The following is a 15,718-nucleotide window of genomic DNA, read 5'->3' on the forward strand; positions in this document are numbered from 1 at the left end:
TTGTGAAATAAGCAAACTGCCTTTTTGAATAAAGCACAACTCGGGTGGCTTTGAACTGCCTTTCGATGTTACCATTGCTTGAAAAAGCAATGCTTTCAGAGTGAGTCGGGTTGTGTTTCCTGTGACTTGTCAATTACATTTAATCCCTCGGAACGGCACCCTGAGATCCAGTGTGAACAAATAAGGGGTAGAAAAAGGCACATTCTTTGCTGAAAAGCTGATGCTGACGCTGACCTTAGATCCAAAAGCTTCACGTCTGACAACCCTCAAGCAAAGCAGATGCCAGGGCCACAAAAAGGCCAATGGACACAAATCACCTGGAAAAGGCAGTGATGCAGAAATACAATCTCAGCAGAAAACTAAAGACAGAGAATACATTAATTTCTGATCTTCTTTTCTCCCTCAAGCTTCACCTTCTAAAATGTTTGTTTTTAGCTTGGTGTTAAATTTTATCTTCAAAGTTAACACATTTGGTTTTACTTGCATTCTGACCAAAAAAAAAGAATAACTTATGTTTCCACCATAGTGGAGAAGGAGCTCGCTACTGCTACTATTTTAATGTCTTTGTAAGTTTGTTGAATAGACAGATATATAAACATATACTGGACAATGAAATCCTTGCAAAGTACAGTTGCTTGAGCTTCACAGTTGAGTCTGACGAGTGCCTGGGGGGTACCTATATAGTAAAACCTTCTCATGTAAATTCCCATCATAACTAAGAGACAGTGCTGTCTTCAAGCTTTTGGGGCAGGCTTTATTGCTCAGGCTGAAATCACACGTGTCACTTTCTTGGCAATATATTCAGCACTTGAACACAATGATTTTTCTTGTAATACATTGCCTCAGAGCTAGTAAATTACCCTCCCTCACCAGTGGCAGCCAGTTCTACTTTTCAGAAAAAAAGCAATTAGAAGAAAGACGGGTCCAATTGCCAGTAAATGTAACAACAACAATACAAAACGTGCTACCAGTAGATGAAGCTCTAACCTCTGCCATTTTCCTTTGCCTTTTTTAAAGGTGATTCAGAAAAACAAAGATTAACGATCCTACATGCGCCTGCCACTGGACAAAAGGTATGTTTTGGCTCCAGGCTTACAGATAATTCTTGAGATGCACTTCAACCTGGAGATTGGGTCTGCTTCGAAGACGAGACCAAAGTTTCATAACTAACTATGTGCTTGCTCACAAAAAACATGGCCTGTCAATTTATTTCTCTTAAAACAGCAAGGCACTAATACATGAAAAGGGAAACTCAACAGTGATAGCGTGGTATACTTGCACTTCAATGAAGCCAAGTCAGAACACAGCATTTAAATTTAATCACAAGGCAAGATGTGCTGCATAAGTATAGTTCCCTTTTATGACAGTCTGGCACATTTGCGAGACGCAAAGAAACCAGATATTTACAAACACTGTAAGAAACATATAATCAGTTTTCTTTTTTCACTTTCTCATTTTGTTGTTGTTTTAGGCTGATAAAGAATACTGAAATTATTTCCTTTTCCGAAGTGCCATCATTTTAAATTTATTTTATTGAAATAAAGACGTTTATAGCATACGCACCTTCAAAAAGTTTGTGATGTGATGTATTGTGATGATGCACCACAATCCATTCTTTTACACAGAGTTTTTTCAAAATTTCATACTTATAATTTCAACCACTCTTTACTGCGTCTGGCTTCTTCTGGCGCAGAATTATGATGCATGTCTCACAACAATGGCGTAAAAGTCAGATAAGTCTGACTTTTACGAGGACACTTGTGAAAGAGGACACTGAGAAACAACAGATACATATCTGATTTAGTACCACACATGGAAAGGTACTCAGAAGGTAAAAGATATTTAACATATACCAGATAGAAAATTTGTTTTCCAACCGATACAGCAAAAATCTTTATTTTCAAGTGGCCGAATAAAAAGGTCAAAACAAAAGGTATTTGTTCTGTGGATGGTACAATGATGCAGTCGAACTCTTTGTGGCTTTTCTCTTTTGATTCCAGTCTTATGACGAAAGCTCTGCTGCTTTCTCAAAGGACACATTGTAGTTTTCATGCTGTGTAAGTACTAAATCTATTTCAAACTTCAGTATCACTTATTCAGTCAATCCTACCAAGACTGTCTAAAAGAAAAAAAAAAACATTTTTAACTTTGTTAAGAGGTGTAAATGCAAAATAAATAAATAATGTTATGGAGGAGAACAACAATACTTTGTTATGATGTCAAGAAAAATAAAAAAAAGGAACTTATGGGGTGAAATATAGGAAGTTGGAATGGAAAAGGTAAAAACCGACAGAAGAAGTTCAGTAAAATATGAATAGGAGGAAACAAATAAGTTCCGCCAACAGATAAGACATGCTATAAAGATCTTTTGTTGATGTTTACAGTAACAATTAAAAAAAGAGATACAAAGGCTTGAAGTATGTATTCTAACATTACTTTCACAGTACAAGTAACTATTTTATGTTTTTAACACGTTCTTGGGGTTTAGAGGAATTATTTATTTTCAAAAACTTACTTTTGGTTCGGTAAATGACAGAGTGGAATCAGTGATGATAAAACATGTCGCCTTGTGTGTTTATCTCAAAATTTGATCTTTAGGACTTCCCCTGGGAGCACCCTGTTTCCATGGCAAACAGCAAATACTCTACTGCCTTTGTATTGACAATGTTTTGATCTACTTTATGATTAAAATGCTTGTCCAGCAGATTACTTGATGCAAGTAGCCGAATGATGTTTTGCCGTTCTGACGTAATCTCATTCCAAAAAATGAAAACAACCAACCTGGCTGGAAGGTTTTGTTAGATGACAGTAGATTGCGCAGCAGTTTGCGTTCCACTTGGATCGCGTTTGAAATTCCCCTGTCCTGACTAAATTTGATTTTATCTGAGGTTGTGCCAGCTGACATTTCTCCCACAAGCCATGAGGCAGCAAACATTGCACGTGTTTAAAGCAGTGGAAAGTTACACTTACCTGATTAACTCAAAAAGTACTTTTAGAAGTTTTGTTGAGTTGAACTTTTCTTTAACTTGTGCTTTATGAAGTATTGTGCTTACTTGAGTACAATTTTCTTGTTTTTGCTTTCATTCTGCCTGGGTTATTAAAACGCGTCTGAGAAAAGTAACCCTGAAAGAGAATCTTTTTTTCCAATATCTTGATTAGCTATAATAAAAGAATCATTCAGATTTTTTTTTTCACATTTTTTATGATCTGTTGGTTTCCAGAATGAGATTTACATCTTCATCTCATATTTTACTGCATTGAAACGTTGCGCGATTGCATGAAGACGTTGGCATTTGACCTTAAATATGACTGTACTCTGAATTGGAAGTGGATAATTAACATCACCACAAGAGTAATTCCTAAGAATTTGTGTAGCAATAGCTGTACAAAAATATTGGTTTGGCATGGAGATGGATAATGTGATCAGACAAGAAAAAGAATTCAAGTGAGTGTACAGCAGTAAATTACACTGTATTTATACCTTTCATTTGCTATTAAATGCTCCATGTCTCCACTTGATTGTAAAGGTGTCAACAGAAAAAGAGTTACAAGGCTTAAATTCTTCACGGAGAATGGAATGTTTCTTCCGGCAGAATCTTGTAGTAATGCACAAACACCTTTTCCCGGGCCTGTCTGAACTCACACTAAAAGTATTTTCAGTGGTAACGCTCGAGTGAAAAAAAAAAGGAATCATTGCAAGTCAAAACAAAACAATGATAATATAATTGGACTCGGATGAGTTCGTCTCTCCTAATTGTTCACACCCATCCCCTTGGCTGCAGTTACAAGAATGTGTAGCATTATTATTGTTTTGAGGAACACAACTAGACCTTCACTGAACATGAACATAATTGATTCCACTTAATGTCATTTGCTACTTACAGTACAGTAAGTACATGCTGACATCTTGTCTTTCTTTGAAAATAATAGTTGCCAGAAGGGGAGCTTTGTTTCTGTTGTACAAATCATTATCTATCCATTCCTCCATCTTTTCCACTTGTCCAAGATTAGGTTGTAGGGCAAAAAGGTCAAGAAAGGAATCCCAAAGATTCCTCTCCACAGTGACACTCTGTAACTCATCCTCAGAGATTCCAGCCCAAAACACATATAAAGTCCCTCCAGCGGGTTCTGGGTCTTCCCCTTCATCTCTTATAAGATGACCAGGCCATCTAAACTTGTGCCTTTTGATGCAGTTGTCTTTAACTTCCCTTAAGATGATGGAGCTCCTTGCCCTGTCTCTTAAAACTGAGTCCTGTCACTGTTCTGTGGAATCCAATTTCACCCACTTGTACCCAGGATCTTGTTTTATTAATCATGATCTGAAATGTATGACCATAATTGCAGCTGGGTCAGACTGAGAGCAGTTCTAAAGTCTCAATGATGGTAGACCTTTCCGCTAAGATCTAACTCTGTGGATTGGAGTTTTGCCTTAGGGGAGAAAACTGAGATTCCCACTGGCTGAGCCTTGGCTGCTGGGGATCTGCCAAAAGAAGCATAAGGAGACTCAGTCAACATGGACCCACAACCTGCAGAAACATTGAGCTTGGGTGTACAAGCTCCCACTCGTGTAACCTCCCAGTCCCACTAAGAGAGATGAAAAGTGCATGCTGTTAAGATTTCTTTAAAGACCTTATCTTTCACAGTTACCAAATAAAAGTAGCCACTCACTTCAGTGCCACCTTTATTTTTCTTTGTATCAGATAAATGAGGAAATCATTTTTTTAAATCACCTTTTATTCAGCCAGAAAACAACCATTTCTGGTTTGTCTCATTGTCTCTGATAACTGGAGTTTTGCAAAGCTTCTCTGGGGCCAGATGTGTGAATAATAGCTGTCAGAGAAATTAGAAGCTTACTTGAACTGGGCAAGGTGAAAAGCACCGCTATTTTCATTCCATTCTTCTCTATTTACGTGTTAAGATGTGATCCGAAGACTTAAAACACCTGGCAGGATCCAAGGGAATGCCGTAATCCTCATTTTTTAAAAGGTTTTCTTGTGGCCTTTATTTCATAGTTAGTTAACAGGAAAGAGGATAATGAGAGAAAGGGAAGACATGTGGCAAAGGTTTCCAGGCCGGGAATTGAACCTGCGACAGCCACGTCGAGGACTGAGGCCTCCATATGTGGGTCGTGCTTAACCCCTGTGCCACCACAGCATTATGAAGAAACTGGATGACCCAATCATGGGAGATGGTACAGTTATGGAAATTCTTTGAAGATAAGAAATGAAAAACAGATTACATAACCACCATGTACCAGTTCTGTACCCACAGGCATGTTTGCACAGTTAATGCATTCCTATAAGCATGTCATTACTTCTCAACCCAAAATGAAAACTTATGCATGAAAGACCATAATATGCTTAGTGCTTATGATGTCTGTGTCTTGGTTGGCAAATGCTCATGTCAGATACTCTGGGGAAACTTAGTAATATCATCTTCTGGTTAAAAAAGTTCCCCTGAAACATTATTATTAGGCATAATAATGTTTGCGACATCTTCAAAAACAATCTTGTCTCAACATTATATACCCTCGGGTAAAGCAGAGATATCGAATGTGTCTTGTCCTCATCAAGCCGGTGGTTTTCAGTGAGTTCTTGCGATACATTAGCCTCAGATTGTCCTTCACAGTTGAGCAGAGAGGTGATTTCCAATTACTGTAGGAAAACAGTGTGCAATAAGTCACAATAACAACATCTGAACTTCAGTTGAATTTCATTTGTTCCACTCCAATGCTTGTCATGATTCAGTACATTTCTTTGTCCCTTTAAACTTTGTCCCACTAAAATAATTAGTGTGTGTTTAAAATAATTCCTCACAAACATTTATGATACATTACACTCATTTTGACTAATCTGATGGGGTGAAAAGATAGAGAAAAGGACTTGAGCGTACCGTTTATTTCATGGATTATCAAAAGGTTGTGAAAGCAGTGTTGTTTTTAAAAAGGTGCACAGCTTGTGCCCTCTAGAGGCTGCATCAGATTCTTACATCAGTTAGATTAGCCACAATCGCTCCTATCATTCCAGAAGACATTTGGGAAAAATCCTTTCTTCAAGTTTTGCTTTGTTGTTACACTTTCATATGTACCTGAAAAGATTAATTTACTACTTTAACTGAGTAAAATATGTCAGTTTTGAGAAAAAAACAAACAAAACAAAAACAGTTCTTAAAGTTGAAGTTTATAACAAACCTTTAATTGTGCTTATTTCCCAACAACAATAACTTCCCTCAACATGGGTATCCTGCAAGTACTCAAAACTGTTTTATAAATAAATTATTTCGAACAAATCAAGGGTACACGTCTGAAAATATGAAGATTCCCTGATTTCTCAAAACATGATGTAAAATATTATAATTACAGACTGATGGATCAAATAGAGGGATACGTCCCATTCTGGAATATTTCACATGAGGGTTACCTTTTTGGGGGGTTTGTGTGTGTATCTTTAGGTCCTCTTTCCCCAGTTCCTCTCACTGTGACCCAAAACCCAGTGTCCACACCACCTCCAAACTTATGTCTGAATTCCTACAATACTCCCCAAAGGAAGAGTGGAAAAAAGAGAGAACTGCTGGATAAGTATGAAGGTCTATTGATGAAATTCATGCCTGTATTTAGTGTTAAACTCCAATTAAATGTCTATAATGGCTCTGAATGTGGTTTTATGGAGATACTAAACACAAAATGGAAGCAACTGTAACAACATTGGGCATCTGTATAAGTTATTCTCCGACATTGGATTACACTTAGACGCAAGGTTGTGTCATATTTTTCAGTCTGTTTCCTCTCCACCTCCATTCTGTGGTTTTTGTTTTCTGCTTTGCTCCCATCTGCAGTGTGAGCAACTAGAAATTAACCAGAGCTGAACAAAGATTGTACAAACTGAACAAAACTGACATGTCCTGATGCCTAGAAGGCAGGCCAGCATGGTGTCAGTCCAGGTCTGAGCTCCCTCTGGACGGTTGAAGTAGATGGTGCTGGGGATGTTTCTGCAGAACTGCTCTGGCAGTGTGAGGACGGAATATCACTGGTCTCTGGAGGACTTTTGACGTCTTTTGATTGGAGGTCAAAGGTAGACTGGTCCTGTCCATAACCACACTGAAAGATAATACAAGTAAAATTTCTAATAATAAGAAAAAGAATTCTGGTCTATAAAATATGTATACATGTAAAATTGAAACGTTTATGATTCACAATTTTTTTGTCTTGTTAAATATACTGACAATTTATTTGCTATAGAAACATACTTAAAATGTGCTTTTTAACTCGCACTTGTAATTTGACTTTTTTTTTTAAATGTGTAAGTAAAACACACTAAAATCTAATAATATGATTAAGATGAATTTAAAATTAATGGAATTCCTAAAACCGAAGAAAAATTTAATGCACAAAACTATGAATCATACAAAAATAAATTTTTTTTAAAAAAAGTCAGAATTTTTGGACTCTGAATAGTAATTTCAAAGAAATTTGAGCTGATGACCAATGGCAGTGATTTATGTAACAATTAATAAAGTTGATGCCAACTGACAATTCTCATTTGGAATAGTGTCTGGATGTTCACAATTAATGAAGTTTTCAACAAACAAAAATCTAATAAATGGCATTCTTGTTTAAATTGGAGTTTAACAATTTAAACAAAACAAAATAATAAAAATCAGCCTAAAAAGCAACTGCTATTATTACCATACCTTGAAATCACTGGTCCTTCACATGGATAACTTTTCGGAGGTGGATGGGGTGAGTAAGTGGCCCTTGCCAAATGTTTCTTGGACATCAGTTCTGTTTCTGTTGCAGCTGATGTTGTCTGAGGGGCCAAGTCTTTTCTGCTGAGCTGCTCTGGATGGGACAGAGAGAAACGAAGCTTACGGGCACGAACGCCTGGCAGCTTGATGTTCGTAGGAGCTGCAGTGACATGAGCAGGAGGAGAAGGACAAGGTGTGGTGTCTGTAGACAGGGATAGTGGGACCATGTTGGGGTAAGATGTTTCTTGTTGATTCAGGTCTGACAACAATAAGAAAGAAAAATACTTCTTAACTGCGATAGTTTGAGTAATCACATATGGAAATGTAAAACGTAGTTACTTTATGCATTCAATATTTCACCTGGGGAAAGAGACTGAAATGATGAGTCTGGTGAGCCAGTAGCTAAGCTGTCACAGAGTTCGTCTTCTTCTTGGTCTTCGTCACTACTGTCGCTCTTCATACCAACAAAGCCTTCTTCTTCCTCCTCTTCACTTTTGGGCTCTTCTTCATCAGAATGGTGAATAACCAGGACCTGTGGCAATCGCTCCTTCTCTATAATTGCTAGATGCCTGGAAAACAAATTAGAAAAAATACAGCAGTAGTTCCCAAACTTTTCATGATCTCTTCCACAAAATGACATGATCAGTGAGCACAGCTACAATTAGTTGAGGCATACAATGGGGATGCATGATATAATAAGAAAGAATGTAATTGTAATATGATATAACATTTCAACGACAAATAAATCCACATTTCACACCTCTTTCAACTTGCCTTTTACAGAAACCATTTACAGACACAGCTAGTGTCCATTTTAATGTGCATAACCTCAACAGATTTGTTTTGATGAGCCCCATTGTTTTGTTCTACGTCATTCACACAGTCACACATTGATGGTGGCAAGCTGCTACACCATAGTCTGGGGCAGTCTGACAGAAGTAAAACTGCCATGCACTGGTGCCACCAGGCCTTCTGACTGCCATCACCAGGCAAGGCAGGTGAAATACCACAATCAATCCAAAATATAAGATAAATAACATATTTTGAGGCAAGTAAGAAAATATTTACATCTCAGTGTATTTACAAGCACATGCAGTTCCTACCCCTGGGTTTGCAAGTGTAGCCTTGCAAACCCAGGGGTAGGAACTGCCTGTTTTCTGTTTTCTTCTTCTTTAGCGCTTTCTCTACCTCATGGATAAAACACCCTGCCCCTTGTAAAGATATGGTTAAAGGCTAAAAATGTGATTCAACCACATCTGAAATGAGACGTGAGCCAAAGACAGACAAAAAAAAAAGGCTTTTACAATATTGAGCTAAGAGCATAAATAAAAGTGAGGTTTGCAATCAATTTTTACTTGCTGTGTTGTTCCCTCCAGGCCCGCAGCTCTGCAAACACACTGACACGCTCTTCAGGATCAGGCTCCTTTAGGTCATACGTGTGTTCTGGCACATGGATGGGAAGGTCGCGAGGGATCAAAGATCTGGTTGGTGCGGTCTAAGAGAGAGCAGAGCGCGATAACAGTTTTTTGGGTTTTTGTTTGAATTGTAAGCTGACTTTTTGTACTGCATCAGACCAGTAGTGATTTTCATCTGTATTTTTTTGATCAGTGATTGAGTGTATTGATTTGGGGAGTCAGATAGAAGGATTGTTTCTCACGTTCAACTTTTCTCTCCTAGCTCGAACAGCCTTCACAGGATTCCCACAAAACAGGATCTTGCCAGCTCCTCCATGACCGATCAGATGAGAGAGAGACAGCAGTAAATTACAGACGTCTTGCAAGGTGATACAACTAGAGCCTCTTGGTGGCACTGTTAGGCCAGGTTGGCTGCTATTTGCATTGTTTTACTGTTTATGGGTTTCGACGTAAACAGAACAGCAGATATCACTAAAACTTAATGCATGTCAAGAATAACCAATGCTGAGCCACACCGTGCGTAAGGGTACTGGTTTCTGCTTCTATTGATGCTACATCAGAGTCTGAAGACGTTGGTCTTGGTCCCAGAGGGGAAGAAACTTTGTGCCCAGTCGCCACTATGGGCCTCATGTTTGCAGACGATGTAGGTCTGGCACCTGAAGGACCAGTAATGTGTCCACAATAACGTAGATGGCTTGCTATCTTTTCTACAAATTGAGAAGTTAGATGTCAATTAAATAGACATTTGCAATCAAATATATTGCATAAGGATATGCATTGAAACATTTATTTTATTTTATTTTATTTTTACCAGCGGTCTCGAAGGAGTTGGACTCTTGAAAAGGCATTCTGAGAATGTCCCAGTCTTCCTGCGTGATGCTACAGCAGGTCAACTTGTCCTCCTCCACCTTCACATCATCTAGGTAACGCAACTGAGGGACCAACTCCCTCACTGCTGCTCTGTAATTATACTCTTCAGCCTAAGCAAAAGAGAGAAAACAATGACAAGGAGAGGCGATGTAAATGTAGGGAATACATCTGTGTTTCAACTCAAAATTTATTAAAAGGAAAATATTTAAAGAACGACACATTTTCATGTTTCCAAAGGGTCCAGTCAAAGTTTAAATCTATGTCCAGTATCATTTCCTTTCTGGCTCACAATTTTCAATGACATTGTGTTGGTCTGACACATAAAATCCCCAAATAGGCAGACAGATCAATGGCTATTATTTATGTGCAGTCATAGTTAATTAATTAGTATATGAGTTCCAATGAGGCTCCTTAGTCAGACTAGAAGTACCTGTTGTAAATAACAAACTTTAAGCAGGTATCAAATATAGTTTTAACTAGGAACATTTTTCTGTATTAAAACTGTTTCTGTTTTTTGGTCTGATGAATATTTTCGAACATTTCCTGTGTTTAGTCTAAAAGTCTCTGAATCTAATGTCTGGAACAGATGAAAATGACGCACTGCACTTCATGTTGATCTGCAAAGGCACAGCAGTGAATTTCTTAGCTACCAAGAAATCAAACTAGGGTCCATCACTCCTGGCTTTCACTAAATCCCACAGATGCTGTGAATAAAAAAAAAAAAGAAAAAAGATAAAGAGACTGGCAAGGATAAAACCAAAAAGAAAGAGGGAAGAAAAAGATCGTCTAACAGAGAGGAAGTGAGCGGATGTGTGCATTTGTGTGTGATGGAAAGAGAGACAGAGAGAAAAGTGTTGGTTTGGGGGGAGAGAGCAAACCCAAGAATCCCACAATTACTACAAAGCACATGCCTAATGCATATTCAGCTCAGCATCTCCACTCATTGCCCTAGTTTCCTAATTAATGCTCCACTGGTGGGTGTAAATAAACACATTCACAGAGGTCCAAAAAACTCACAGCTAAATGCAGCTTGGTGTCGTGCATCCAGGAAAATAACAGAGGCACAGAGAGTCGATTTATCTACTTGACATTAACAGTGTACTGCCCTGTTTACAGTGAGATTTTGTTCTTCAACATCACAACGAACCTGTTATTTGCTATGTTGCATAGCTGTAAAACCGTGTCAGCTATTCTGCTGTTACGTTTTGGGGTTTGATAGCTTTTGTGTGGCCAGAGCAGATCGCCACAAATACTTTCATGTGCCAGCACACCGACAGCCTGCGAGCACAGGAGACACTGGTGGATGATCACAGGCACGAGCTGCATTTGCAAGCAGGCTTTTACAACACCAACTGAATACAACACTTCCTGTTTAGGAGCTCTGCCCAGCTCCTTGCACAAGACTTATTCAACTCCAACCGTTCACAGGCTTCTTTTAGATTTTGCCAGACTACTGCCACTTTGATAGCTTCACCCTCTTGGGGGAAATGTACCTTGAGAAATCCTAAAATACAGTAGACATATGCAGAGTGTATTTTCAAATGTATATTATCAAGTTGTTGATGCACAAAACAAAGCATTTGGACTTTTGGTCCTTTACATGTTACTGATTCTATCGACAAAAAACGAACATTGCAATGTACATGACAAGTCAGGGCAATTCTTGTCATATGAAAAATGTAAAGTTAAATATATACAGCCTGATTTAGTTGCATGCTAAAAAATACCAAAAGAAATTCCCTACCTGAGGGGAAGAAGGATTAGGACGTTTGCTCACAGGGTTCCCCTCCAGGGTGAGAGTTTGGAGTTTGGGACACAAACCCAGATACTGAATCTGGATAAGATCGTCCACAAGGTTCCCTTCCAAATCTAAAAGCTGCAGGTTCTCCAGCATGGCTACCTGACTTAGGTCGGACACATTGTTATAGGGTAGATAGAGCTCCTGAAGCAGGGACCAGGATCACAGAAAGTGAACACACAGAAAGAAACACATTGAGCAAGTGTAAATATAGGACCTTGGAAATATGTGGAAAGAATACATTCACGCCTCTTAAACTTTATTACATTTGTGCCACATTACAACAATTTCAATGTATTTTATTTGAATTTTATGTGATAGACCAACACAAAGTAGAGCAAAATCCTGAAGTCAAGCAAAAAAAGGTGGAATAGTAGTTAATGCTTTCTGCAAATTTTAATTTGAAAACTGTGCCATTTATTCAACACTCCTGAGTTAACGCTTTGCAAAACCACCAGTCATTGCAATTTACTGCAACTACAAGTGAAAGTCTTTTGGGCGGTCTCTCTCCACCAGTTCTGCATATCTAGAGAATTTCCTCATTCTTCTCTTCAAAACAGCTGAAGCTCAGTCAGAGTTGATGGAGAGCATCTGGGAACTTCCATCTTCAAGTCTTTTCAGAGGTTTTCAACAGGATTTAGACCAGGAATCCTCAAACCCAGGCCTCGAGGACCAGTGTCCTGCAGAATTTAGATGTGTCTCTGCCTCATCATACCTGAGTCACATACAGTTGGTTATCTCTCACAAACCTCTGCTGTTTTCTGCAAATTTTACTTTGAGTTGTTCTATCACATTGAAGGTTTCTTTTTGTGTTGTTGCAACAGGACAAACTGAAAAGAAGTTTCCGAGGTACAGATACGTTTGCAAGGATCTTTACTAACAAGGATAAACGCTGACCATAGTATGAGTTTTTAAGCAATCTTCTAAGACTATTACAGTCTACCTTAAGAGAATCAAAAGTAGAAATGCCGCTTAAGTCTTGAAGGCAGCAGTGAGACATCCACAGCACCTGCAGGTGGGACAGGGTGGTTCCCAAGTCTCTAGAGAGACAGAGAAGCACAAAGTAGAGGGACAGGCAGCGTACAGAGATGATACTGCTGTTGTTAATGAGAAAGGCCAGCTAAGTTTCATTTTAGAAATTAAAACAATTTATTTTCCTTTGGAAATTCTATTTGGCTTCTCTTCTGCAAATCTACCCCTATTGTACATTTTAAAATAAGTCAGCTTTGAAATATATCTAACCCTGGATCGTGCTCTCTACTAAAGCTCCCTTAACTGTGAGCAGGAAGCGCTTTCAGAGGCAGCACGTGTCCAACTGGCTCTGCTCCACTGGTCTCAGGGTGGAGCAGACAAATCTAACATTTTGTTTGCTCTTTTTCATCTTCCAGATATTTTTGAAATTATTACCAGAGATTTCAATGGCCCAGATGTGGCCTTCTGATGTAGCAGGACAATCTAAAAAAACAAAAGGGGGTTGATATTTTCCATCCTTTTCTTGTGAAATGAATACATTTGAAATGTGATACGAAACAAAACCCCCTCTATTGTGTCATTGTGAAACAGGTGGTGAAGCTTAAACAAGTGTATTGGTAGTATCTCCAAGATTGCAGGAAACATCACACCTCTGGTAGTCTAGTTTACAAGCTGCAAACTCTACATCCTGTGTTGTGGGAGAAAGTGGAAATGTCGGAGTATAGTACAACAGATTATAACAGCTGCACAACAGCGCAGCATTCCAGTGAACACTAACCTTCTTGATGCATTGTCTAACTCAGAGGACCATTTCTCATAGCGCAATAAGTGAAGCTTAGCAGTAAATTTCCCCCTTTCTCTTGATTAAGACATGTACTGTATGTTTTAAGAGAAAGATGTAAAGGTAAAAAAAAATCAAGCAGTGGATTTGACTTTTGCTTAAAGGATGAAATCCTTCTTGAATAGCATGGAAGCTTTAATGATGATTTACTGTAATTAATATCCTTTAATTACCATGCAAAAAAAGAAGATGACATCAGTGTTTTAGTACCTACCTCAATGACATAATGAAGCTGTTGTTCAGTTTCAGCTGCTCTAATCTGGGCAAGTAAGCACCTGCAAGAAAAACTGATAAGCAAAGCCATATTTCTATCACTTTTAATGACAGACGTATGTTGTATTTCAATACAGAAATTTCCCTCATTTTCAATTCATATCTTCAAACGTTTAGTCCTCCCCAACCCCTATGTCAAAGGAAACATGACTAAAACATGAAACTTGTGAACTGTACAGACAGTTTCCATTAATCATGAACTCCTGATGAAATCTAGGACTTCTGAGAGAACAATGCTGAATGCAGTAAACATTTTCCTTTTCAGTCATCACTGATGTAACGTCTTTTTCTAAAGCAAACAGCTGAAGCAACAACGGGCATTTTTGTTTCCAAGAAGGTTTGAATGAAAGACCTACAATACGGCTTGAATGTATGTTATTTCTCACCAAAGTCACCCAGTGTATTTTCTTGGGTGTCTACGCAGATCTCCAGATGGTTCACCAGAGAGAGGTCATGAGTACCGGACAACAGTTCCTGTAGAGGGACAAAAATAGATGACATGCCATACCATAATAATGCAGCTAAATTATATGTCTCCAAAATCTTAATTCTCTAAATGATACCATAAATGTGGTGTGAAGGTTTTTTTTTTTTTTTTGTCTGGCCGCACCAACAGTTCTCTCATAATAGTACCTTGCAATAACTATTCACACCCCTTGAACTTTCTCACATTTGTCAGATTAAAGCCACAAACTGAACTGTCTGTGGGAAGATTTTATGTGATAAACCAGCATATAAAAGTGACGTTCCAGAAAATTACACATGGTTTTCAAAAACATTTTTAACAAGAAACAAAAAAGAAATGAGCATCTCAGCAACTTGTCAGCGATTCAGTTTCAGAATTGTACTTTGTATTGGTCTATCTATGACATGAAAACTTTGTAATGTATGTGACAAAATATGGACAAGTTCAATGGGTATCAATATCTTTACAAGGCTGTAGTTCTATGCAGCAAATCCTTAGAAGAGGATGTGTTTCATAGACTCCACACTAGTAACATGAATGTTTGTCCATGAAGATGGAAAAGGATTGATTTCAAGGTGTTTTTGACAGACAAGCATACCAGTCTTTTTGGAGAAAGGTATGGTTCCACTGCTTTGTCTGGGTCTTGATTTGGTTTCCGGGCAGGAGTTGGGTTGATGCTCCCTGAACCGCTGAGCTCAGTCACCTGAACCCGTGCTGTACCGGGCCGCCCCACAGAGTCATGACACACGCTCATTTCTCACGACAATCTGAAGAAAGACGCATATGAACAATAATTATGAAGGTTTGTGAAAGGGTTCTAGTATCTCGCATTTCGCTGTAAACAAAGAAACAGTGCGCTGTACGTAAATTACACAAAGTTAAATATTTTACCTGACGCAAGAAATAGTCTTGTCAATACATTTTACAGATCATCTGAACATACAAAAGTTTACTTGGCAACCAGGGTCAACTTCCTGGATACGGACCCGTGGCTCATTGGGATATGTAGTTCTCGACAGTCATACGAAGTGTTCAGGCTACCGGTGGGGGTAGCAGAAAATAACCCATTATTAAGTTAAATATTTCTTTAAAATGTATCGTATTTTAAAATGTGAGCATAGCAAACGTTATGCATTCTGAAAATGTGACAGTTTTTAATTACCATAAATATTTGACTGCGCTTTCCAGTTATAAAGGTATATGTTTGCGAGTTTGAGTTGCAGATCATTCTATGGTGGCCTTGAGAGGACAAAAATGCAACCTTCATCACTCAGTTCGGATCAAAATAGACATTTTTGTCTTTAAAACTCAAATACCTATTCGTGAAAATTGAATTTATG

At 38.4% G+C, this 15,718-nt stretch overlaps 1 protein-coding gene across 2 annotated transcripts; it reads right to left on the bottom strand.

The window, feature by feature from the left end:
• Nucleotides 1-5,039: 5,039 nt before the first annotated feature.
• lrrc56 (leucine rich repeat containing 56) lies at nucleotides 5,040-15,336 on the bottom strand. Of its 2 annotated transcripts, XM_055031609.1 has the most exons (16): nucleotides 15,270-15,336; nucleotides 14,977-15,145; nucleotides 14,299-14,386; nucleotides 13,854-13,914; nucleotides 12,770-12,866; nucleotides 11,773-11,970; nucleotides 9,970-10,138; nucleotides 9,674-9,865; nucleotides 9,401-9,468; nucleotides 9,099-9,238; nucleotides 8,104-8,312; nucleotides 7,690-8,002; nucleotides 6,191-7,096; nucleotides 5,893-6,087; nucleotides 5,529-5,654; nucleotides 5,040-5,208 (listed from the first exon to the last, which is right to left on the bottom strand). In XM_055031609.1, exons 2-13 carry the CDS (start codon nucleotides 15,130-15,132, stop codon nucleotides 6,931-6,933), a joined length of 1,857 nt encoding a protein of 618 aa, XP_054887584.1. In that variant the 5' UTR covers nucleotides 15,133-15,145; nucleotides 15,270-15,336; the 3' UTR covers nucleotides 5,040-5,208; nucleotides 5,529-5,654; nucleotides 5,893-6,087; nucleotides 6,191-6,930. The 2 variants fall into 2 exon arrangements, with proteins under 2 accessions (XP_054887584.1, XP_054887574.1); XM_055031599.1 differs by lacking the exons at nucleotides 5,040-5,208; nucleotides 5,529-5,654; nucleotides 5,893-6,087 and having other exon boundaries at nucleotides 6,184-7,096; nucleotides 13,854-13,926.
• Between the last annotated feature and the right edge of the window lie 382 nt (nucleotides 15,337-15,718).

Source organism: Poeciliopsis prolifica, unplaced genomic scaffold (genome assembly GCF_027474105.1).
Source record: "Poeciliopsis prolifica strain line A6 unplaced genomic scaffold, Auburn_PproV2 SCAFFOLD001, whole genome shotgun sequence".
Taxonomy (NCBI): domain Eukaryota; kingdom Metazoa; phylum Chordata; class Actinopteri; order Cyprinodontiformes; family Poeciliidae; genus Poeciliopsis; species Poeciliopsis prolifica.

What these genes read in the sequence shown, in the direction of transcription:
- lrrc56 (XM_055031599.1), bottom strand. Translation starts at nt 15,132, where the DNA reads ATGAGCGTGTGTCATGACTCTGTGGGGCGGCCCGGTACAGCACGGGTT. An exon ending in AAATACACTGGGTGACTTTG is followed by an intron (nt 13,927 to 14,298) that starts GTGAGAAATAAC and finishes TTTGCTTATCAG; the next exon opens with TTTTTCTTGCAGGTGCTTAC. An exon ending in CTAGGAGAGAAAAGTTGAAC is followed by an intron (nt 9,239 to 9,400) that starts GTGAGAAACAAT and finishes GCTCTCTCTTAG; the next exon opens with ACCGCACCAACCAGATCTTT.